This window comes from Neovison vison, chromosome 13 (genome assembly GCF_020171115.1).
Source record: "Neovison vison isolate M4711 chromosome 13, ASM_NN_V1, whole genome shotgun sequence".
Lineage (NCBI taxonomy): Eukaryota > Metazoa > Chordata > Mammalia > Carnivora > Mustelidae > Neogale > Neogale vison.
Genome location: NC_058103.1, coordinates 109,198,121 through 109,222,508, shown reverse-complemented (window position 1 = coordinate 109,222,508; position 24,388 = coordinate 109,198,121). Strand labels below are relative to the sequence as shown.

The window sequence follows — 24,388 nt, the reverse complement described above, 5'->3', positions numbered from 1 at the left end:
TTATAATAAAGTTATAAAACTTCTGGCAAGATTGATCAGAAAAAAGGGAGACACAAGTTTAAAAATTATAAATATAAGGGAATGTAACTACACATAAATTAGAAAATAGGAATATTAAGAATATATTTATGCCAATAAGTTTGAGCAAAGAGGACAAGTTTTTAGAAATCATACTCAAGGAAAAAAATAGAAAAAATTAAATAAAAATTTAAAAAACCCAAATGATTTTACAATCAATATAGAAATTAAGTATCTTGAGTATCTTTTTTTTTTTTTTTAAAGTAAAGATTCAGTCAGATTTAATTTTAAAAATGGAATGTATCTTACATAACGATCTTGTTAGAAATACCTATCTGGGCACCACAGGAGATGCAGACCTACAACTCACTGGGTAAAGAGTATATAGACAATTTTGATAAAGAGTTGAAGAGGAATTCAAAAATAGTTTAAAAAGAAAATCAGGAGGCAGAAGATGCTTCAAGAGGCATGATCCTCAGCAATTGTTCTGGAATGCTGGTTCACTTGTATCAATGTCATGTTCCTGGTTCAATTTCTTGAACTCCACCACTTGGAAGAAGATGTGCTCAAGGATGTGTTTGGCATCTTGTTGGTCCTTTGGTAGTTTACTAGTTACTCCAAGAATGTCACCACACTTTCTGACATAGAATTCCAGGTCTTCTTCAGTACACTTATTTGTAATCTGAGCAAGGCGGGCCTTCTCAGAAGAGAACGTCTCATCTAAGTCAAATAGCTCCAGCGGAGGAGGTGGTAATTCCCCGAAACTGGGAGGGAAAACCCCTGGCTGAAGGGCCGGCAGTGGTGTCTCAAACTGAGGCTGGATGAGCTGGAGAGGTTCATGTTTCACATTTAGCTGTTCATGGGCCTTGATGACCTTGGGGAGGGAGGTGGTATCCAGCTGGTAAATAGACAGGTCGAAGAGGGTAGTAAAGTCTCTTGGGTTCTCATCGCCCTCCTGGAGACACACTCGAAGCCGCTCTGACAGGGTGGCTGTGTCCGGCAGCATCATGTAGTCGGAAATCTCTGGGTCCTCGGCATCAATCTGGTTTAAATGAATGTCTCCAGTGGGGCCCAGTGACCACCATCTTCACCTGATACCGCCCAGCATCCCGCGGCCAGGTATCCAAGGCCTCTTAGCAACGGTGGTGCGGGGCGGCGCGCCAGGCAGGCGCCCTGGGGCGGGGACCTGCCGTATCTTGAGTATCTTAAATCTTCTCAGACAGTGCACACACACACACACACACACACACACACACAAAACATACAATACCTTATACATTAGGTCCAAATGATTTCACCTGCGAGTTCTACTGGGAAGAGTTAATTTGAACTTTAATCAAACTTTTCCAGAGAATGCAAAGAAAGTAAGGACTCCCCAACTCAATTATAATATTAGCATAATTTTGATGCCAAATTCAAGCAAAGGCATTACAAGAAAGAAAATTTCAGATCAATCTCACTCATGTAGATGCAATAATCATAAAATTTTACTAATCCTGGGACACCTGGCTGGCTCACTTGGTATACCATGCAATTCTTGATCTCAAGGTTACGGGTTTGAGCCCTCTATTGGGTGTGGAGATTGCTTAAAAATAAAATCTTTAAATAAATTTTAGAAAGGGATGCTTGGGTTGGCTCAGTCGGTTAAGCGTCTGCCTTCATTTGGAAACACGATCCCGTGATTCTGGGATCAAGTCCCCCACCAAGCTCCCTGCTCAGTTCAGAAGGAACCTGCTTCTCCCTCTGCCTGCCACTCCCCATCCTTGTGCTCTTCCTCGCTCTCTCTCTCTCTCTCTCTGACAAATAAATATAAATAAAATCTTTAGAAAAATAAATTTTAAAAATAAGGTATTAGCAAAGTAAACCTAGAATCATTTGTTGTTTCAGATTTTATTTCTTTATTTGAGAGAGAACAAGAGCAGGGGGTGCAAGGCATGTAGAGGGAGAGAGAGAAGCAGACTCCCAGCTGAGCAGGGTGCCCCACCTGGGACTTGATCCCAGGATCAAGTGGGGCACCCGGGACTTGATCCCAGGATCCTGGAATCGTGACCCCAGCTGAAGACAACTGAAGACAGATGTTTTACTGACTGAGCCACCCAGGTGCCCCTAGAATTCATCTTTAAAAAGCAATTCATCACAAGTAATTCAGCTCTCCAGTCCAAATAGTCTTGGTTTACAGTTGTTTGATTTCCATGGTGTAAATGCTACAGTCTTGGCTAATTTCAAGCTGCCAGTATGACTTCACTGAGTTCAGAATTGGGAGAGATACTAATAATGAGTTTTCACAAATCACTATGAGTGGGCTCCTATATACTATTTACATGACTCACATACCATGACACTGAATACCAGTGGATAAAGACAATCAGGCTGGGATAACTGGCTATGCAAATTTTTAAAACTACATTGAGTCTCTACCTCATACCAAACAAAATCAATTCCAGATGGATTATGGACTTAAATATTAAATCCAAACTTTAACATATTTAGTTACAGGAGAACATCTCTTTGAACTTGAAGTCAGAAATTATGTCTATAAGACTAAATCATTAACAATAATGGGAAAGATTTATTTTATTATTAAAATTATTAAATTTTGTTCATCCAGGGCACCTGGGTGGCTCAGTGGATTGAGACCCTGCTTCGTCTCAGGTCACAATCTCAGGGTCCTGGGATCCAGCCCCACATTGGGCTCTCTGCTCAGCAGGGAGCCAGCTTCTCTCTCTCTCTCTCTCTCTGCCTACCTCTCTGCCTACTTGTGATCTCTCTCTGTCAAATAAATAAATATATTTTTAAATAAATAAATAAAATTTGTTCATCTAAATACACAAGCAAGAGAGCAGAAAAACTCACCACTGGGTGAAATGTGGAATTCTCATTTGGAGATTTTTTTCCCCATACAAATATAGTTGGATACCATCATCTTCTGCCTCCCTAGTGATGCTTCCTTATGTTTTGTAGCTTAAGTCTCTGCTGTTTTTTTCCAAAACACTCCCCTATCTCTCTTCTTCACAGTCAAGTTTATTGAAATATTAATATACATTTACCTTCACTTTACTCACTTCTCAACCCACTTCTTAATTCAGCATTTCTCTCTTATTTCCAATACACTGATTTCTTAATTGACATGACTTTTCTCTAAGGTGACCTGATAATGTGAAATTCCATGAACTCCTTTCAGTGTTCAACTAACTGGCCACTCCTCAGAAGCATTCAATAATGTTGACTACTCCCTTCTTAATATCAGTTTCTCCCTTGGCTTCTGCAACTCCTTCCTCCAAATATCTGCAGGTCTTCCACGCTTTTTGCTTCTTCCTACTTCTTGCCAAATTAAACTAGCTTTTAAAAATATATAAGAAAAAAGAAGTTGTAAAAAAATGTTGTAAAAATATATAAGAGAGAATGTATTTATTTGAGCAAAGTAAAACAATTCTAGAGCATTAAGGAAAATATATAAAGGAAAGAATTAAAATTGCCAGTAATCCTAATACCCAAAGATGATAATAATTATTATTAACATTTTAATCAGTATATACTACCAGGCTTTTTCTAGGAATATATATTTATTTTCACAAAATGGTATCTACCATATATAAAGGTCCTTTTATCCCTTAATATAATGTATATTCTTTCATATTAGTATAGATTATTATTATTACTTTAATTATCAATAGCCAATATTCATTGAGATTTTACTGAGGGTACTGTGGTAAACTCTTTAAATATATTAAACCTTCACACTACAACCTTATAAGATAGAAACTATATTATTATCCTTATTTTACAGTTGAGAAAACTAAGGCTTTGACAATTTAAGTAAATAGTCCATGGTCTAATAGTGGCATAGCCCTGGTAAGAGCTACCCAAGATTTGAACTTGAGAAGTTTAACTCCAGAGCTGGAGCCCTTTTCACTATTATAAAGTTTAATCAGGCAGAGAAATTTCACTGGTGAATAACAGGATGTCCAACCAAAAGAAAATTAAACAATTAAAAAGTCTTGAATTGGATAGTTTTAAAGCTATCTCAACAATGCAAATCTTTGGATTGGCATTGCTATGATTCTCACAGCCTTCTCTCAGAGTCAAAAGATACCTACATGGCTCCAAGCACCACATTCTTATATTCTCAGATAAGAACAAAGATAAAAACAAATGGGCAGGGTTTTCTCCTCCTGTATGTATTATCATCAGAATGAAAAACCTTCCCAAAAGCTCTAAGAAGAACAACTTCAGTGTCTCACTGACCTGGAATAGCTCATTTGTTGATCTCTAAACTACCACATAGAAATAGGACCACCACTGTCTTCACAAGTCACTCCTCAGACTACGCCCACCTTCCCTAAGCATATTTCCTCAATATGTGAAATAAAATGGCAATCCTGTTAAGAAGGGAGAAGAGGAAAGTGATGACCATTAGAGTAGCAACTAATATGATGCCAATAGCCATTTAAAATTTTATGTATGTACCATGATTTAATTAAGAAATCCCATGTTGAAGGGGATTTATGTTGTTGCTGATTTTATACTATTATAAAGAAAGCTGCAATGAATAGCTGTTTTTAATTTTCCTTAAGATAAATTCCAAGTAGTAGAATTTTTTTTATCAAAGCAAACATTCTAAGGTTAAATATATGTATATATATATATATATATATATATATATATACATTACCAAATTACTCTACAAAATATTTGAGCAAATACATACTCTCCCCAGGAGAGTATGAGAGCACCCATTTGTTCACACTCTTAAAAACATTATTTAGTTTTAAATATTTGGAAATACAGTTTAAAATCATGTAACTTTTTCTCTTAAAACTTAGTTTTGAAGTTATAAAAGCAAAAGCTGCTTTTTGACAAAAATTAAACATCAAGAGTGCCTGGGTGGCTCAGTGGGTTAAGCCTCTGCCTTCAGCTAAGGCCATGATCTCAGGGTCCTGGGATCCAGCCCTGCATCTGTCTCTCTGGTCAGCAGGGAGCCTGCTTCCCACCCCCTCTCTCTGCCTGCCTCTCTGCCTACTTGTGATCTCTGTGAAATAAACAAACAAACAAATAAATAAATAAAAGAAAATTAGTAGTTCTTGGGGCAAAAAAACACTTAAAAAAATTAAGGGGAGCCTGGGTGGCTCAGTGGGTTGGGCCTCTGCCTTTATTTAGCTCAGGTCATGATCTCAGGGTCCCATGATAGAGCCCCACATTGGGCTCTCTGCTCAGCAGGGAGCCTGCTTCCTCTTCTCTCTCTCTCTGCCTGCCTCTCTGCCTACTTGTGATCTCTCTTTCTCTCTCTGTCAAATAAATAAATAAAATCTTTTTTTTTTAATTTTATTTATTTATTTGACAGAGAGAGATCACAAATAGGCAGAGAGGCAGGCAGAGAGAGAGAGAGGAGGAAGCAGGCTCCCTGCTGAGCAGAGAGCCCGATGCGGGACTCGATCCCAGGACCCTGAGATCATGACCTGAGCCGAAGGCAGCAGCTTAACCCACTGAGCCACCCAGGCGCCCCAATAAAATCTTTAAATACAAACAAACAAATAAATGAGTCTTACAACTTCTTAAAAAAAATTTAACATCAAAATATATAAAAAGTAACCATTCTCCCTATCACACCCCCAATACCACTGTCTCATTCCCCATGGTAATCAGTGTTAACATTTTTTTTTAACTCTACAATTGGGGCGCCTGTGTGGCTCAGTGGGTTAAAGCCTCTGCCTTTGGCTCGAGTCATGATCCCAGGGTCCTGGGATCAAGCCCTACACCTGGCTCTCTGCTCCACAGAGAGCTTGCTTCTTCCTCACCCTCCCTGCCTGCCTCCTCTGCCTACTTGTGATCTGTCTGTCAAATAAGTTTTTAAAAAATCTTTAAAAAAAAAAAAAAAAAAAACCCTCCACAATTTCAGGGACTTTGTCTACCTTGTTCTTTGCTGGATCTGTAGTTAATGACCCAGTCCCCAATATATATATTTAATAACTGGTTATTTTGGGGGCACCTGGGTGGCTCAGTTAAGTGTCTGCCTTTGGCTCAGGTCATAATCCCAGGGTCCTGGGATTGAGCCCACATCAGGCTTCCTGCTCAGCAGGGAGCCTGCTTCTTTCTGACCCTCTGCCACTTCCCCAGCTTGTGCTCTCTCACATGCTCTCTTTCAAATAAAGACATTTTTTAAAAAACAATAAAAATAAAAAATAAAAGTTTATTTTTAGAACTGTCATCATACCTACCATTTTTCCTGAAACTTGACCTTTTCGTCCAACAGCATATTGTAAATATCTTTTTATTCTTTGTACATATAGAGCTGCTTCTTTTAAAAAATATATATGAATAGTATTCCATGGTATGGATGTAACAATTTATGAAACCCCTAATTAAATGGTTTCAATTTTTCACTATTATAAGCACAACTAAAATGACTACCCTTGGAAGTATATTTTTGTTTTGTAATGCAAATATTTCTGAGAAATAAGGTCCTCTAACAGATTCAAGGTCAAAAAATACATGCCAAATTGCTTTCCAAAAGAGTGCACCAATTTATAATATGTGAATGTTTTCTTATTCTCAAGCCAGGATTTGATACCTTAAATATTTTTACCTTTTTCTACACTGAGATGGTAAAATTATATTACTTAAATTTTATTTTATTTTTGAAGATCACTTATTTATTTGTTTGACACAAAGAGAGAGAGACAGTGAGAGAGAGAATACTAGCAGGGGGAGTAGGAGAGGGAGAAGCAGGGTTCCCGCTGAGCAGGGAGCCCAATGCAGGGGTCCGTCCCAGGACCCTGGGATCATGACCTGAGCCAAAGGCAGACACTTAACAACTGAGCCACCCAGGTGCCCCTATTATTTGAATTTTTGGCATAATCTCTTAGCCGGTGGCTTAACAATTCTCTACATTCATTGGCCATTTTCATCTTATTTGTAAATTGCCCCTTTAGATCCTTACCTATTTTTCTCTTTTCTTTTTTTAAATATTTATTTGAGAAAGAGAGAGAGAGCATGAGTGGGAGGGGCAGAAGGACAGGGAGGGAGCATCTCAAGCAGACTCCTCACTGAGCTCAGACAGAGCTGGACATGGAGCTCAGTCTCAGGATGACCTGAGCCAAAACCCAAAATCAGATGCTTAACCAATTGCACCACTCAGGTGCCCCTTATTTTCCTATTTTTTAAGTATTTTTCTTGTTTATCTGAAGTAATTATTGATATACTATAGTTACCTTTTTCTGATACATATTTTGAAATATTTTCTCCCCAGTTTGTTTTCTATTCTTTAATATTGTTTGTGGTATCTTTATCACACATGAATTTCAAATTCAAATCTTTTTTGGTAGAGTGTCATGGTGACTTCACTGTTGCAGCTTCATAACCCAATATTTCGCTATCTGGCATGGCAAGCCCTCCTCAACACCTATTTTTAAATGTCTTCACTTTAAAAAAAAAAAAAAGTCTTCATTTTTTGCATTTACTTTTTGCGATTCACCAAATTTTCCTAAAAATTGTTCCTCCTCCTTTTCAAAATTTTGTGAATGAAAATTCATGTCAATTCAAACACTTTAAAAAAATTTAGTTCTTTTTCAGTGTTCCAAAATTCATTGTTTATGCAACACACCCAATGCTCCATGCAATATGTGCCTTCCTTAATACCCACCACCAAACTCACCCTACCTCTCACCCCTCACCCCAAAACCCTCAGTTTGTTTCTGAGTCCATAGTCTCTCATGATTTGTCTCCCCCTCCGATTTCCCCCAACTCACTTCTCCATCTCCGAATGTCTTCCATGTTATCCCTTATGCTCCACAAGTAAGTGAAACCATATGATAATTGACTCTCTCTGCTTGACTTATTTCCCAATTTAAACACTTTTGATTCTTTCCTCTCCCTCCACAGGAATTTACCTCTTCAAAATTTCTCAAATATTTCCTTTCTTTACTGTTCCCACAATCATGGCTTTAGTTTAAGCCTTATTATTTCTGAACTGAATTTCTGCAATAACCTCCCAACAACCTCCCAAACTCTAGTCTCACCCTCATCCAATCCTTTCTCTGCAGTGTGATCAGAAATCCTTTCCCTCAGAGGTGCCTAGCTGGTTCCGTTGGTAGAGCATGTGCCCCATTAAATCTCAGGATTATAAATTCAAGGTCCATACTAGGTATAGAGATTACTTAAAAATAAAATCTTATTTTAAAAAAAAGAAATACTTTTCTTTAAAAAGAAAAAAAGACCTGATTATGTCAATACATATTTGAAATTCTTCAGGGTAAAGTTTGGACCTTTTAGTTTATCATGGCAATGTCTGCCTATTACTTTGGTCTCCTCTCTGCCCAATTTCTCTATAATTTCTTGCCAATTCTCTTCCCATTCTCTATGAATCTTCCTTTTGTCTAAGATCTTTTCATTTGCTTTTACATCTAATCATTTCTTACTCCCCTAAAAACTCAGCTCAAGCTTCACCTTCCCAAAAACATCCATTTTGATGCCACAACATCTTGAACACACATCTGTCAGAGCACCTATTCTGTATATGAATGTTCATAACAGTTTTATTCATGATAATCCCAAACAACCTAACTGTTCAGCAATGATAAAATTAATTAGTGATATTTTATTGATGTATGAGAATGCTAAATATCAATAAAAACCAAACTACTGATACGTGGAACAACATAGATAAATCTTATAGATAAAATATTGAGTAGAGAAAGACACACAAAAGAGTACATAGTGCACCATCCCACCAACTATACTGGAAAACCTAATAAATTGAAGGCATTGAGTGAAGTATATGGAGAACCATACCTCTGAAGTAGGGAATAGTTAGCTATACATTAAGCACTACTTCAATTTGCCAAAAAAACTTAAAATTAAGACTAGAAAGTATCAAATTATTCCAGTTACTTAACTGTGTCCAAGGACAAAATTTAAGAATATTTATAGGAATATAAAAACTTCCAGCATCCAGTTACAGCAAAATTCACAATGTCCGGACTCCAATCAAAACTTGTCAGACATGAAGTACAGTAGGGGAAAAAAACCAGTCCATAACAACATGAAAATTCAATCAATCAAAACCAACACAGAACTGAGAGAGATGAAGGAATTAGTAGACAAAGGCATTAAAACCATGTGCCACATGTTCAGTATTCAGTAGATATAGATGATATGAAAAAGACCCACCAAAAATTGTAGAGATGAAAACTGTAATACATGAAATAAAAAATACACTAAGTGGTATTAACAATAGATTTGAAATTATAGGAGAAAAAAATTAGTGAACTTAAAGTTATTGCAATGGAAACTACCCAAGACTAAACATAAAAAGATAATTTTAGCAAGGGAAACAAAGTAAAAACAAACTTGGGACTTCATCAAAATAAAAAGCTTCTATACAACAAAGGAAACAATCAACCAAACTAAAAGGCAACCTACAGAATGGGAGATGTTTGCAAATGGCATATCTGATAAAGGGTTAGTACCCAAAATCCATAAAGTACTAATACAACTCAACACCCAAAAAACAAATAATTCAGTCAAAAAATGGGCAGAAGGGGGCGCCTGGGTGGCTCAGTGGGTTCAAGCCTCTGCCTTTGGCTCAGGTCATGATCCCGGCGTCCTGGGATAGAGCCCCGCATCGGGCTCTCTGCTCTGTGGGGTGCCTGCTTCCTCCTCTCTCTCTGCCTGCCTCTCTGCCTACTTGTGATCTCTGTCTGTCAAATAAATAAAATCTTTAAAAAAAAAATGGGCAGAAGATATGTACAGATATTTTAAAGCATACAGATATAAAACAGATAGCTGAAAAGATGCTCAGCATCACCCAGAATCAGGAAAATACAAATCTAAACTACAATGAGATACCACCTTAAACCAGTCAGAATGGCTAAAATTAACACAGGAAACAACAGGTGTTGGCAAGGAACCAGAAAAAGGGGAACCCTCTTATGCTGTTGGTGGGAACGCAAACTGGTGCTGCCACTCTGGAAAACAATATGAAGTTTCCTCAAAAAGTTAAAAATAGAACTATTATACCATCCAGCAATTACACCAGTAGATATTTACCCAAAGGTGGCAAAAATACTGATTCAAAGGAATGCATGCACCCCAATGTTTATAACAGCATTGTCAACAATAGCCAAATTATGGAAAGAGCCCAATGTTCATCAACTGATGAATGGATAAACAAGATATGGTTTATATATACAATGGAATATTACTCAGATATAAAACAAATGAGATCTTCCCAAATGCAATGACAGGGATGGAGCTACAGAGTATCATGCTAAGTAAAATAAGTGAGTCAGAAAAAGACAAATACCATGTGATTTCACTCATATGTAGACTTTAAGAAACAAAACAAATTAACGTGGTGGGGGAGAGGCAAAGACAGACTCTGAACTATAGAGAACAAACTCTACTAACCATGTAGAGGAGAGATGGGGGACTGGAGGGGTAGATGGGTTAAAAAGGTGATGGATATTAAAGAGGACACTTGATGTGAGAGTACTGGGTGTTATATGAAAGTGATGAAATCATTAAATTCTACACCTGAAACTAATATGTTAACTAGATGGAATTTAAATAAAACCTTGAAAAAAAAAGATAAATTAAAAAATTAGCAGAGAAGGGATGCCTGGGTGGCTCAGTTGGTTGGGCAGCTGCCTTCGGCTCAGGCCATGATCCCAGCATCCTGGGATCGAGTACCACATCGGGGTCCTTGCTCGGCAGGGAGCCTGCTTCTCCCTCTGTCTCTGCCTGCCATTCTCTCTGCCTGTGCTCGCTCTCTCTCCCTCTCTCTCTCTCTGACAAATAAATAAAATCTTAAAAAAAAAATTAGCAGAGCATAAGGGACCTATAGGATAATGTCAAGGGCCTAATACATGTGTAATTAGAATCCTTTTAAAAAAGAGAAGGTGACAGAAGAATATTTGAAGAAATAAAAGTCAAAATATTTCAAAACTGATGAAAATCATAAACCCAAATATTAAAGAAGCTTAACCAATCCCAATATAAGAAACATGAGGGGTAATGCAAGCTGGTGCAACCACTCTGGAAAACAGCAGGGAGATTCCTCAAAAAGTTGAAAATAGAGCTACTCTATGACCCAGCAATTGCACTACTGGGTATTTATCCTAAAGATACAAATGTAGTGATCCAAAGGGGCACATGCAACCGAATGGTTGTAGCAGCAATGTCCCCAATAGCCAAACTATGAAAAGAACCTAAATGTCCATCAACAGATAAATGGATAAAGATGTGGTATATATATACAATGGAATACTATGTAGTCATCAAAAGAAATCTTGACGTTTGCGACGATATGGATGAACCTAGAGGGTGTTATGCTTAGCGAAATAAGTCAATCAGAGAAAGACAATTATCATATGATCTCCCTGATGTGGGGAAGTTGAGAGGCAACATGGGGAGGTTTGGCGGGTAGGAAAAGAATAAATGAAACAAGATGGAATTGGGAGGGAGACAAACCATAAGAGACCTTTTTTTTTTGTACTTTTTTAAGTTTATTTCCTTTTTTTTCTTTTCAGCATAACAGAATTCATTGTTTTTGCACCACACCCAGTGCTCCATGCAATACATGCCCTCCTTAATACCCACCACCTGGCTCCCCCAAACTCCCACCCCCTGCCCCTTCAAAACCCTCAGATTGTTTTTCAGAGTCCATAGAAACCATAAGAGACACTTAATCTCACAACACAAACTGAGGGTTGCCAGGGGGAGGGGTTAGGGGAAGGTGGCTGGGTTATGGACATTGGAGAAGGTATGTGCTATGGTGAGTGCTGTGAAGTGTGTAAACCTGGCAATGCACAAACCTGTACCCCTGGGGCTAATAATACATTATATGCTAATAAAAATGTTTTTAATGTAAAAAATAAATACATAAATAAATAATTTTTTAAAAAAAGAAAGGAAACATGAGGGATGCCTTGCTGGTTCTATCAGAGAGCATGCAACTCTTAATCTTGGAGTATGAGTTCTAGCTCCATGCTGGGTGTAGAGCCTATTTTAAAAAAATTATAAAATGTTTTTTTTTAAAAATAGAGAGAGTCTTGAAGACTTAAAAAAAATAAATGTGAAAGAAATTACATCAAGACACATGACAATTAAATTACTCAAAACCAGTAAAAAGGAGAAAATACAAAAAGAAGGAGGAGAAAAAAAGACATATTACGTGGAAAGGAGCACAGGTGAGGATAACAGCAGGTTTCTTTTCAGAAACAATGCAATAGAAAAGACAGTGATGTAACATTATTAAAATAGTAAAAGGAAAAACTATCAATATCTAATTTTATACCTAACAAAAATATCTTTCAAAAAAGGCTAAAGACTTTCAAACATCCAAAAGCTGAAAACATTCCTCGTGGAATGTTTTCCAGGGAGCATGGAATATCTTCCAATTCCTCATGAGCACATCTGTGCTATAAAAGAAATATTAAAGGTCCTTAGGCATTAGAAATAAGATACCAGATGGAAATACAGAGCCACACAAGCAATACAGAACAATGGAAACCATAGCTCCTTGAATAAGTCCATAAAAATTTAATCTATGAATCTCTTTAAAAGATAATAATTTAAATAAAAAATAATAATGTATTATGGGATTTATAATATATATAAAAGTGTGACAACAGCAATTCTATTGTATAAGGATTTTTATACTATATATGAAGTAGTATAATAACACTTGAGGGTAGAAGAAAGAAGTAAAAGGTATACTATAAACCTACTACATTAAAAAAAAGAGTTGTAACTTAAAATAAATGTAAATAATCTAAATACACCCAATCAAAAGACATAAAATGTCAGATTAGATAAAAAGCAAGACAATGATATGATTTCTATAAGAAATATACACATACATACATTTTTTAATTTGAGTAGAGTTGACACACAATGTTACAATAGTTTCAGGTGTACAACTTAGTGATTTGACAAGTTTATAGATTGTGCTATGTTCACCACAAATATAGCTACCGGGTATTCCATGACATCCCTATTACAATTTCATTTGACTCCGTTCCTTACATTCTGCTTTTTATTCCCACGACTTACTCATTCCATAACTGGAGGACTGTATGTCTCTCTCCCTTTCACCCATTTTGCCCAACTCGCCATCCTCCCCTCCTCTGGCAACCATCAGTTTGTTCCCTGTATTACTGTTTTGGTTCTGCTTTTTGTTTATTCTTTTTTATTTTTTTCTATTTCATTTATGAGTGGAATCATATGATATTTGTCTTTTCAGTCTGACTTATTTCTCCTAGCACAATACCATCTAGGTCCACACATTTCTATATGCTAGTAAATGAATAATTGGAAATAAAAATATTAAAATATTTGTAATATCACTAAAAATATGAAACATTTAGGAATAAATATGACAAAAGATACAAGAGATACAAGAGATACGAGTGGCAACTCGAAACACTGCTATAACTAAACAAAGAAATTCCAAATAAATGAAGACATACTTTGTGCTTCAGAAGTTCAAAATTGTGAAGAGGGCAATTCTCTCCAATTTGAGCTATAGAGTCAATGAAGCTTCAGTAGGCTCTTTTTATTTGTTTGTTTCTTTCTCTCTCTCTCTCTTTCCCTCTCTTCCTGTCTTTTTTAGAATTTGGAAGGCTAATTATAAAACTTATCTGGCAATGGAAAGAGCCTACAATAACCAAAACAATTTTGAAAAAGAACAAATTTAGACAGCTAATGCTACCTGATTTCAATACATTATTTGGAGTCAATACAGTGTGGTATTAGAATAAAGATGATAAAGAAATACAACAGAATAGAGTCCAGAAATAGAGTCATACGTACATACATGGATGACTGATTTTTTACAAACGACAGAGGCAATTCAGTACAGAAAAGATACTGTTTTCAATCGATGATGCTAGGGCATGAGAAAATAAAACTTATAGAGAGCTTCTAAATTTGACATGTTCTAAATTTTTATGTAGCCCAATATGCCAAATATCATAAAATATCATAAAAATTTAGAACATGGGTGTGGAAAAGATAACCTTAACTAAAAGAGAAAACAACAGATATAATTCTGAAGAATTATATATAAAAGATAAGAAAGATATAATTATGAAGAAAAGATATAATTATGGGACAAAGGATTACATTCCATAATCTATTGAGAGTTTCTGCAAACTAGTAAGCAAAAGTCAAAGAATAGGCATTCACAGAAAAAAAAATATGCCCAAAAAACCTTTAAGTTGTTCAACAGAAGCTTCTTAGTTCAAGTAGTTCCACTTTTTAATTTTTGTTTTTGCTGTTTGTGCACTGGGTATCATATCCATAAATTGTTGCCAAGGCTTATGGAAAGGAGCTTCTTTCCTTTGTTTTGTTCTAGGAGTTTTTTGGTTTCTAATCTTATAGTTAAGTCTTTAATCCATTTCAACTTAATTTTTGTCAATGTTCTAAGATAGGGGTCCAGTTTCATTCTTTTGCTTGAGAATATCCAGTCTCCCCAGCACTATTTAGTAAAGAGACTCTTTTTGCCATTGAGTATTCTTCACTCTCTTGTCAAGTATTAGTTGGCCCTATAAGAATGGGTTTATTTCTGGACTGTTGATTTTGTTCCAGTGGTCTATTGTCTGTTATCATACCTCATACTGGTTTTTCTTTTGTTTTGGGTTTTTTTGGTTTTTGTTTTTTAGAAAAAGAGTGTATGAATGGTGGTGGGGGATGGGACAGAGGGATAAAAAATCTTAAGCAGGCTCCACACCCAGTGTGAAGCCCAACATGGGGCTTCATCTCACAACCAAGCCAAAATCAAGAGTCAAACACTTAACCAACTGAGCCACATAGGCGCTCCCAGTACTATAAACTGTTTTGATTACTATAGCTTTGTAGTATGGTTTGAAATGAAAAAGTGTGATGCCTCAAGATTTGTTCTTCTTTCTCAAGATTGCTTTGGCTATTTAAGGTCTTTTGTGGCTCCATATGAATTCTGGAATATTATTCAGCCATAAGAAAGACGAAAATCCTACCATTTAAAGCAACATGGATGAAACTTAAGAGCATTATGCTAAGTGAAGTAAGTCAGACAATGACAAATACTGCATGATTTCAGTTATATGTGGAATCTTAAAAAATCAAGCTCACAGAAACAGAGAATGTATTAGTGGTTTCAAGGGGCAGGGAGGGAGAAGTAATAGTGGGGGCAGAGAATGGGTGAATGTTAAGGGTACAAACTTCCAGTTATATGATGTATCATACAGCATGATGACTATAATTAACAATACTGGGTTGCATATTTAAAAGTTTCTAAGAGAGTAGATAGATTTTTATAAGGTCTCACCATAAAACAAACTGTAACTTCATGGGGTGATAGATATGTTAACTAACCTTCCTGTGTTAATTACTTTGTAATACATACTTAAATGAAATCACTATGTTGTACATCTTAAACTTCCACAATGTTACATTGTCAATTATATCTCAATAAAGCTGGAATCAATAAATAAAAAAGTTATTTAACACCACTAATGATTAAAGAAACACAAATTATTGAATCTATAAAAGGTTGATAATGGTCACACAAATCCAGGCCAGTTCTTCAGTGAGCTCTTGGAAGTAGGGTGTCCCTTCTCCAGGCACAGAAAGGATATCAAAACATGATAAACTTCTACCGTGTACATCTATCTATAGGACCTTGAGAAGAGCATATCAGAGTTAAGCACTAAGTTTCCATACTCAACTCTGGCCAATCAGAAAAGTAAACAAGATACTCCCTCAGTCCTTGTCAACTCTAAAAAACCTTGTCAGATTGGCTTAAAGACACATTTTCTCTTAACTCAAAGCAAGCTAACTCATCTTTCTGGTGAGGCTACCCAGTGCCAAATGCTATCCCTTAGACCTTGCATTAACTATTTCATTTCATCTCTACCACAACCTTGCAAGATTTATATAGATGAGAAAAATGAAGCTCAGGGAACTTAAGTAACAATATACTTCAGTATATTGTTTAGAACATGTCAAATTTAGAAGCTCAGGGAACTTAAGTAACAATATACTTCAGTATATTCAGTATACTTCAATATACTTCAATATATTTAAATTCTATCTACTACAGTGCAAAGAATCAGTAAGTTTTTCTCTGGCCATATGCAAATCAGAGTATGACAAAGGCTCTGAAGAATATCCAATTGGTTAAAATTATAATAGTAGAAGTTCTATCTGAAATGCTGAAAACAACTTTAATGTTGCATATTTCTGTGATAGGTCCTAGTATTTTTATGTTATGCATATTGCATTTCAAAGTAAAACAAACAAACAAAACAAAACAAATTTAAAAAACTACTGGTCTTGGAGATGGACCTGATCTCAAATCTCAGCTCTGTTGCTTACCCATGGTGTAATCATCACCAAGAACCTGATTTGTTATGCTAAACCCTGACTTCATGGTGTTCCAATTGTATGCCATCTATAATGCCATCATTTGACTTGTTTTGGAGTTAGGTGTTTTGTGACAGTCTTCTTAACTGATAGATTGGGAGCTACTGGAGGACAATTACTTTGCATCACTGACAATACCCAAAAAGTTACTTGTACATAAGAGTTTCACCATACTATTTATTAGATGAATATCTTATTATAAACAAAAACAGAAAAGCTTGATAAAACTAAGAGTCGTCAAAAAAAATATGGGAAGGCAAATTTGTCAGTGATTAATAAAAAGGAGTACTATAAAGAATAAGACTCAAATGTCCCCCCTCCACACCCTAGTCCATACTTCCTCTACCCATACCTTGTTTCCTTGGTTTTCTTTGAATGCTCTGAATTGAGAGGAAACTACTTAAGAATAGGCACCATGTTTTATTCATCTTTGAATTCTCAGAAATAGCATAGTATAATGCTCAAAAGAAGACTGTTGAAAGGAACTGAATGGTAATTTTGAGAAGGAAGAGATCATTGCAGGAGAATATTCCTCTGAAGAGGTAAAGTTACAGTTTTAACTTATTTTCAGTTGCAGTTCCTCTATAAGTATGGAAATTCTATACCAAAGACTGAAAAAAGACCACAACATAAAACGTGGTTCAGTCCATCTGAGTCCTGTTTCAATTTTAGAACAGAATGTGTTGAACTTCAGCATTCCTGATTCACACCTTTCTAATGCAAATTTATCAAACTTTCAATTATTTGAGGGTGAATTATCAAATTTGTAGATTAGCAAGGCTTTTTGCTTCTTCTACTCCCTCCAGCTACACAGTCCTTTGGATGCCTTCTTTCCATGTGCATGAATTGCAGTGGGATTAACTCATTACGAATAAAGGAAACATCTGTGATGCTTAAATGGTGGTAAGGAATGCATAGAAATCCAATACCACCTGTATGCAGCTCTATTACTGGTCATAAATTGTATTGAAAAAAGCTGTCACAGTATTCAAAATTCAAAGGATGTTTCTTGAAGTAGTTCATCAGAGAACATTTTTTCCCTCATATCAACCAAAGAACCAACTAAATGAGGCACTTTATTTACAATAATAAAAAATGTTATATTGATTCAAATCATTGGCAGTGTCTACAGACACACAGCAGAAAGTGGATGTCAACATCACTGAAAGATTTGGTCAGGCTTATTTCAGCTTGTCTATGCTTTTCATTTAGTGGCAGGAAATCTATCAATCCCTATCACTTAGCGGCCAATTAATTTCAGGTTTTGGTTCTATTCAAAAACTTTGCTTTGATCCAGTTGTAATCAACTCATAAAAGAAAAAGCAATCCTGTTTATAAATTATGAGCATTGTAAAACCTGGCAAATTAATTTATTCTTTATTTTCCTACTTATATTTTTCTATCACTATTAACACATAGGTATGCATAAGCTCACATGTTCACAAACCCAGCTGAATGCCAACACCTTTGGAAAGGAAAAAAAGAAACTTGTATAGGGGAACCAAAGTGTACCAAAGTGTAAAGCGTTAATGTGTGTATGTCATCTGGTGAGTATATATATCAACATAAATATGAAAAAAAGGAGTAAGGAAAAGAAAAAAAGTTAAAGTGACTGAATGGTAGGCTTCAGAGCTACCATGTACGGCTACATGGATTGTCAACTGCACAATCTCAAGGATAACAGTCACTGATTACATAGTCTTCTTGGTGGAACTTTCTTTTGGCGGGGGGATTTAAACATTTTGGTTTATAGTAAGGACTAGACTGTAACTACAGTTCCAGATCACACTTCTTAATTTCCTGGCATGCTTGGAAGTAACTTATTTACTCACAAGGGGATAGATGGAGAAAGTAAGCAGAAAGGATAGGAAAAAGCAGCTGTATAGAGGTAACAAGGATAAAATAACACTAGCCAAAAATGTTTTGAACATTCGCTATGTGCCAGGAATGGGTCACAGCACTTTGTATATACTAACCCTTTTAATCCCTACAGCCATCACAGAAGCAGGTATTGTTATTACCCACATTTAACAGATGAGAGAACTGAGGGCCAGAGATGTTAAATAAACTGCCCAAGACCATGCAGCAGAAAGTGAGGTAAAAGTAGCAGAGTGAGCTGACTCCTCTGCTTTACAAAATTGTGTTTCTCAGCTAAAATTCAATGGAGGTTCCCTTCATTTAAATCTTTATTTGCTCTGCTAAAATGAATATTTTATGGGGAAAAGCAGTCCCTTAAGAAGACCCTCTGTTGGGGGTGCCTGGATGGCTCAGTGGGTTAACGGTTAATCGGTCTGCCTTGGGTTCATGTCCTGGGATCCAGCCTTGCTCTGGGCTCCCTGCTCAGCAGGGAAGCAGGGAGCCTGCTTCTCCCTGCCTCCTGCCCCAGTCCCTCTCCCTCCCCGCTGTGCGTGCCCTCTCTAAAATAAAATAAAATAAAATAAAAATAAGAAGACCCTCTGTCTGCAATCATAAAATCAGATTTAAAAATAGAGAAAAAAATTAAGTTCCAAATAAAATTTTGAAAAAATGAAAATTCTCCAAAATAAGCCCCAAAATTGAAATATAAAATGCCAAGGGTTACATTTATATTTAGCACAAAGACCGAAGGATAAAAATTCTTAACTGATCAGTTACACTTGTGGAAACTTCTGGCTTTTAGAATGAATAAATAGAAATGTTAGGAGAAGATGAGGCACTGACAAAAAAAAAAAAAAAGAGGGGAGCAGTAAATAAACACAGCAGTCACAAGAACCTCAATAGCAAAAGGAAATGGGCATTGGGGGCGGGAGCACAGTTTCTAATATAAAGCACAGGAGGCCCGGAATATTTCTCAAGTGAGTCATTAGCCTTTGTATATCTAATTAATTCCTTGTTTCATAACTTCTGAATATTTGAATTGAATCATATTCATAGAATATGATTACATTGAATCATATTCACGTTGAGATGACTTCAACTGTGTATGAAATTTAAATTGAAAAACCAACTTAATGAAACTATGACCTCAAATATAAGAAGAAATCACAAAAATTATCTGTGAATTATTTGTTCCAACTGTCCCATCTCCATGTTGCTGTGTCAAATTATTTGAGCAACTGAAATATTTAGAGCTACAAAGGAAAAAAAATACAAGTACAGGTAAAATAGCATTTGTAAAATGACCACTAATAAAGTTCCGTCCTACAGACTGTAGGCAACAGTCAAATTTATAGGTTGTCAAAACGACCCATTTTCGAAGCACGTTTAGAGCTTTCACAGGTCTTCATTTATATCGGAATGTCAGAATTTAAAGAAGCAATAATATTTTGAAAATGATCTGTGATGTATATTTCTTTATGATTTTATTTATTTGAGAGAGAGACATAGCAAGAGAGGGAACACAAATAGGGGGAGTGGGAGAGGGAGAAGCAGGCTTCCCGCTCAGTGAGGAGCATGATGTGGGGCAGATTCCTGGACCCTGGAATCACAACCTGAGCCAAAGGCAAATGCTTAACAACTGAGCCACCCAGGGGCTCCTATGATGTACATTGCTTTGTCAAATATCTAATCAAGTGGAGGAAATATGTCAAAGTCAGGAAATGTTACTTGGCTAGGGTGGGTAGGATACAGACCTGGCCACCCAAGGAAATGAATTTAAAGCAAGCTGGTCATCTGTCCTAGGATAAAAAAACAACTGCCAAATATTTTATCCCAATTTGTCAGCCCTGCTCTCTTCTAGTGAATTCCATCAATCGAAGGCCAGTCCTACTGTTCATTCTCTCCAGAACAATAAGCTTAACCAATAGGTTTATTTGTTTAAATCAACTGGTGAATTCTTTTAAATTAAGCCTTGTTTCTAGTGCCACTTGCATTTTGCTTGCATTCATGTAAGCTTCTGCGGCAGCTGCACGAAAAGAAAAGGAAAGGTGGCTCTTGTGGAGCAGTGAGAAGAGAATACATTTTTAAACTTTCCTTTCTTTCTCCTAAAATTAGTACCTAGCATATGGAATATTCAGCAGGTGGCTCAGCAGTAAGCTCAGGCTTACTCGTTTTCATACCTGCCATTGAGATGTTTGACATTTTGACTTGCTAATGGAACATGATTTTTGAAGCTATCACTGTGTGTGTGTGTGTGTGTGTGTGTGCGCGCGCGCTCGCCCGTGCGTGTGTGTAGGGGTATGTGGGGTGTAATGCGTGCTCATGGGCAGGCTAAGGAACATCTCATAGAAGTCCCTCAGAGGAGACAGTACAAGAGACTTCAGAAGCAACTAAGAGTTACACAATTGGGAAAAGCTAAATACTAGAAAAGGGAGTACATTTGTGTGCATTTCATACTATTGAAATTGAACAACCAATTCAAATCCCACTAGTCTTAAAAAGTAAGAAATTATTTTGTGGGGTGTCTGGGTGGTTCAGTCGCTTAAGTATCTGCCTTTAGCTCAGGTCATGATTCCCAGGGTGCTGGGATGGAGCCCAGGTTGTCATACTCCCTGCTCGGCAGGGAGTCTGCTTCTTCCTCTGCCTCTGCTCCTCCCCCTGCTCATGGTCTCTCTTGCTCACTTTCTCTTTCTCAAATAAATAAATAAAATCTTATAAATAAAAAAATAAACCGTCCTTTGGGGGAAAAAAACACTTTGTGACTTAAAGAATTCCAGGAATTACACTATATAATACAATAAGACTATTCTTTGAATATTATTTGAAGACACCAATTTTAAAGTTCACTGCAATAATTTCCCCCATTGTCTGAAAAGCAACTATTAAATCAGCATTCCACAAACATTTATAAACACACACAGAATGCATCATGCACTATTTTAGGCAATGAAGCTTTAAAGAAAAAAAGTGGAGTTTCAAATTTGAAAGAAATTTGGTAAGTATAATAAACTAACCTTGGATATGGTCAGTGAGGGAGGAAAAAAAGAGTCTCAGATAATTCCTAGTTTTCCAGCTTGATGAATAGGTGAATGGTAGAATCATTAATGATGTCTGATAAAGACTATCACTTGCTTACCTAATATCCACTCTACCCATTTTCTTATGTAATTGACCTATACAGTATTAAAGATGGCAACATAACCAGCTAAAAACCATACAAAAACTGCATTTTCCTGTCTCTACTATGTCTAATAAGATATAATGACATAAGACATAGGCAGACATCTTTGGGTGGAACATCCAATGTGTCTAAATACACACTGACTCAGCAGGGTGACCACGTTTTTTTCTTCTTTCTCTCTGCCTGGAATGTGATGATTGCGGCACGAGCAGCTAGTTTGTGACCATGAGGTAACTTGAAGATAGACACTTCATGCTAAGGATTGTAGAACAAAAAGATGGATTCCTGAAATCGGTGAATCACCATGTTCTCCCTGGGTTGCCTAATTCTGGAGTTTTATTTTTACAGAAAAATAAATGTTTATCTTGTTTAAGCTTATTTCAGGTCTCTGTTAGTAACCACGAACCCTAATTGATATACCAGTATAAGAAAAAAGTTGCTTGGAGCTTTTTGGTAGGTGGCAGGGTTAGGAGGAAGTTGTTTTGGATGTGTTGTATGTGAGGTGCTTGCTGGTGGAATGCCCAGACATTACTTGGAAACACAAGGTAGAGATACAGACGTGGGAGTGATCCGGGGGAGGCTAACATCTACAGTTTATCATTTCCAGCCAGCCGGTTCTTTATTTTCTTCAGATCAACTATGGTAAGGACTGTCTGTTTTTCATTTCTGAGCATTTATTTATTTATTTAAAAGATTTTATTTATTTATTTGACAGAGAGAAATCACAAGTAGATGGAGAGGCAAGCAGAGAGAGAGAGATAAGCAGGCTCCCTGCTGAGCAGAGAGCCCAATGCGGGACTCGATCCCAGGACCCTGAGATCATGACCTGAGCCGAAGGCAGCGGCTTAACCCACTGAGCCACCCAGGCGCCCCCATTTCTGAGCATTTAATATGCACTTTACCATGAATGCAAAAAAGGCAATCTTCATGCAGAAGCTCAAAAATGAACACACAAGGGGCACCTTGGTGGCCCAGTCAGTTAAGCATCTGCCCTAGGCTCAGGTCATGATAACAGGGCCCTGGGATCAAGCTCTGTGTCAGGTGTCCTGTCTACAGAGCAGGGAGCCTGCTTCTTCCTCTCCCATTCCCCATGCTCCTGCTCTCTCTCTCTCACTCTTTCGCTCAAATAAATAAAATCATTTTTTCAAACTGAGCATGCAAGGTGAAACTGTGCCAAATGACCTTAATAATTATCAATGAAAATATTGTGATTGTTTCATAAACTTTAAAATTTTTGTCAAAACAGTAAAATCTCTTATCTATACATGTATTGAGAAATGAAAAAATAAAGCTATTATTTACTTAGTATATTGAAATTTAAGGCATCAAAAACATTGAGAATTGTTTTTATTTCTTTGTTTTAAATGTATCAAGAGTAACCTAAACACTGCTTGCCTCCTTCTCACTGTATAACTTACAACAGGAAACAAGGATCTTGTGTTTGCCCTAGTGAATTGTTATACTTTTTCCTAAGTTTGGATTAGCTTCCAACAGTTTATCCTTTGACATTTGTGTTGTGAAATATCTCCAAAAGTTCGGTTAAGGAAGGTTTTTTGTTTGTTTTTTGTTTGCTTGTGATACTTCTTCTGGGATATCTTCACTCTTTTTGTTGCAACCACTCTCTTTATGTTGATAACTTCTCCTTCACAAAGTTCTTCTGCCCGTACATCTACAGTCTTTCCACTGTCAGCTATTTCTTCTATAATTCTATTTATGTTTAATGTGAATTTCATTTCTAGCAGTGTTGGGTTATTTGCTGTACTATTGGCCAAATCCCTCTTTTGACTATCCATTTTTATAAAATGTCATGTGAATTTATCACTGGGAGACAAGATTGCAACACAACTACACGCTTTTGCTGTATGTGTATAAAATGAATAACAGATGCAGAATGATCAATCACTGATAGACTTTGAAAGAAGGGATTCAATTGGTCACTGATCACAATGTGCACGTGTTATTTATGTGGTGATTTGTGGACTGAAGACATAGCAATAAAGTTTGTACTTTATGCAATTACTGAGCCAAACTGAATCATGGTAACTGAAATGTGAATTGTGATGTTATAGGACTGGATTATTTAACTAAACTATGGTAACTGGAAATCATGCATGTCAGAACCATGCAAAGTGAGACCTGTGTATAATCCAGCTGAGGGCTGGTGAGGAAAATCTAGATGTATCTATACAATATTCATTCTCTTCCTTTTGGACCTCTTCTTTCTCACTTTTAGTCATTTCATTTCTATTAGTATCACCTCTAGAGAGTGATAAGGGTAATTTGCAAGGTATCCTAAATCAGTCAGTTTTGCTACTGATAATTTTGGCAAATATCCGACCTAAAGTGAGGGGTTAAAATTATCTTCAATCATATATTTTCTGTCCTTTTCTCATATCTTATAACCATGGTCTGCTGAATTAACATTGTTAAAAAGGAGTTTTATTATAATAAATGTTGCTCAACATCCTACCAATCAGAATTATCTTTCTATTTATTCATTTGGTAAATATGTGCTAGGCTCTGTACCATGTGCTTGGAATATTTTGTTTTGGTGAATACAACAGGCAATAATCCTTGCCCCTGTGGTGCTTACATTTTATTTGGTAGTTGTGAGGGGCTGGAGTATAAGGCAATAATGATGAAGCCTGCTATGCTGCTACCATGTTATCAGGCTATGATGACTTTATAAATAAGAAAAATACAGATATTCAGGTATACATTTTTTAAAAAGGATTAACAACTTGGCCAGGTGATCAAAATTAATATCACTAATGAAGTGATATTATGGACATCATGTACCTTATTTCTTTTTTACTTTTTAAAAAACTTTCTTTATTTCTTTATTTTATTTATCTGGGGGGGGGGGCAGGGAGAGAGGGAGAGAGAGAATCTTAAGCAGGCTCCATGCCTAGCACAGAACCGGATGCGGGA

The 24,388-nt window shown here is 36.6% G+C and overlaps 1 protein-coding gene across 1 annotated transcript; it reads right to left on the bottom strand.

Moving 5' to 3' along the window:
• Positions 1-274: 274 nt before the first annotated feature.
• LOC122894658 (intraflagellar transport protein 52 homolog) lies at positions 275-23,250 on the bottom strand. Its single transcript, XM_044232414.1, has 2 exons — positions 23,039-23,250; positions 275-1,103 (listed from the first exon to the last, which is right to left on the bottom strand). Exons 1-2 carry the CDS (start codon positions 23,248-23,250, stop codon positions 494-496), a joined length of 822 nt encoding a protein of 273 aa, XP_044088349.1. The 3' UTR covers positions 275-493.
• Between the last annotated feature and the right edge of the window lie 1,138 nt (positions 23,251-24,388).